Source organism: Gavialis gangeticus, unplaced genomic scaffold, assembly GCF_001723915.1.
Source record: "Gavialis gangeticus isolate Ggan-Ray unplaced genomic scaffold, GavGan_comp1, whole genome shotgun sequence".
In the NCBI taxonomy this organism is placed as follows: domain Eukaryota; kingdom Metazoa; phylum Chordata; order Crocodylia; family Gavialidae; genus Gavialis; species Gavialis gangeticus.
The window spans coordinates 18735200-18736328 of NW_017729001.1; the positions used below are offsets into that span (position 1 = coordinate 18735200).

At 61.7% G+C, this 1129-nt stretch overlaps 1 protein-coding gene across 2 annotated transcripts in view; it reads left to right on the forward strand.

Moving 5' to 3' along the window:
- LOC109290471 overlaps nt 1–1129 on the forward strand; it is a 48079-nt gene that overhangs the window by 485 nt on the left and 46465 nt on the right. Inside the window, exon 1 of one of the 2 annotated variants that reach the window (XM_019507008.1) lies at nt 67–188. The exons of the other annotated variant lie outside the window; for it this stretch is intronic. Coding sequence (XP_019362553.1) covers nt 105–188 — 84 coding nt within the window. The 5' untranslated portion in view covers nt 67–104. Of the gene's footprint in view, nt 1–66; nt 189–1129 lie in introns of those variants that run through there. 2 annotated transcript variants of the gene reach the window in all.

The following is a 1129-nucleotide window of genomic DNA, read 5'->3' on the forward strand; positions in this document are numbered from 1 at the left end:
CGGGGGGGGGGAGGAGGGAGGTCCCGGCTCGAGGGAGTAGGTATTAGTAACAGCTGCTCCAGCCCGCGCTCGCTCCCAGCGGCGCCCGCCCGGAGCCAGAGATCATGGGCAAAAGTTTCTCCCCGCGCCGCTCGGGGGGGCTCCTCCTGGCAGCAGCAGCGCTCTGCGTTTGGGGGGCAGCGGGCAAGGTAACGCCGCCCGCTCTTCGCCGGGGTCCGTCCAGGTGCAGCTCTGGCCCCGCGGGGGGAAGGGGGGATGCAGGGCTGGGGGTCGCTAGGAAGTGCGCGCCGCGGTGCCTGGCGCTTGCCGGGGGAGGCACTGGCAGGGCGGCGGCCGCGCAGCTGCTCGGTCCCTGCCGCTGGGCGCTGGCTTGCGTGCGGGGTGAACAGCGCCGGGAGGGAGGCGAGCGGCTCCCTCTGCGCCTCGCGGAGTCCCGCCGCTCTGGTCTCCGGTCTCCGCCGCGGTGTCGAGGCGGGAGTGGGAGAGGCCGAAGAGCGCTCCGCGGGGGAACCGCTGGAGCCGGGAATTGGCTCTGAAATTGAGCGAGAGCCTGCTCCGTCTGCTCTGTGGCTGGAGCAGCCTTGGGAAACGAGTCCAGGCTTTCCTAGCTCAGAAGCCTGCGATCAAACAGTTTATTGGCAGCTGGAGAGCACCTGACACTTGGCAAGAGTCGCGCAAACGCTAATAGGTGGGTGGTGTTATCCTAGCCCTACAAGTGGGGAGGAAACTGAGGCTGTGAATTATCCCGGGTCCTGCCGGTGGGAGGCTGTCAGCCTGCGTCCGAGTCCATGCCCAGGGTTCAACATCTGAGCTGGGGAAGTGCCAAGAGTTGTGGCTCTGATGTAGGGGAGCAATTTAGCAAAGAATCTGCCTTCTAGCCAGGATTTGCCATAGCAGGACTTAGGGATTGAGTCCATCAACCTGTTTCAGCCACTGTACTGCTGTTTTTTTTCTGTCTCATGTAGTAGGGTGATCCTCCACTCATGAAAGTGGTAGTCATATAGTGGGATGTAAATTTAAGATGATACAGTTATACCCGATTACCTCCTTGTGTAGACACTTTTGTTTTTGGTCAGAGTAGTAAAAGCTCGTATCCTGGAGTAGAAGTAGTTATTGGGGGGGGGGGGGG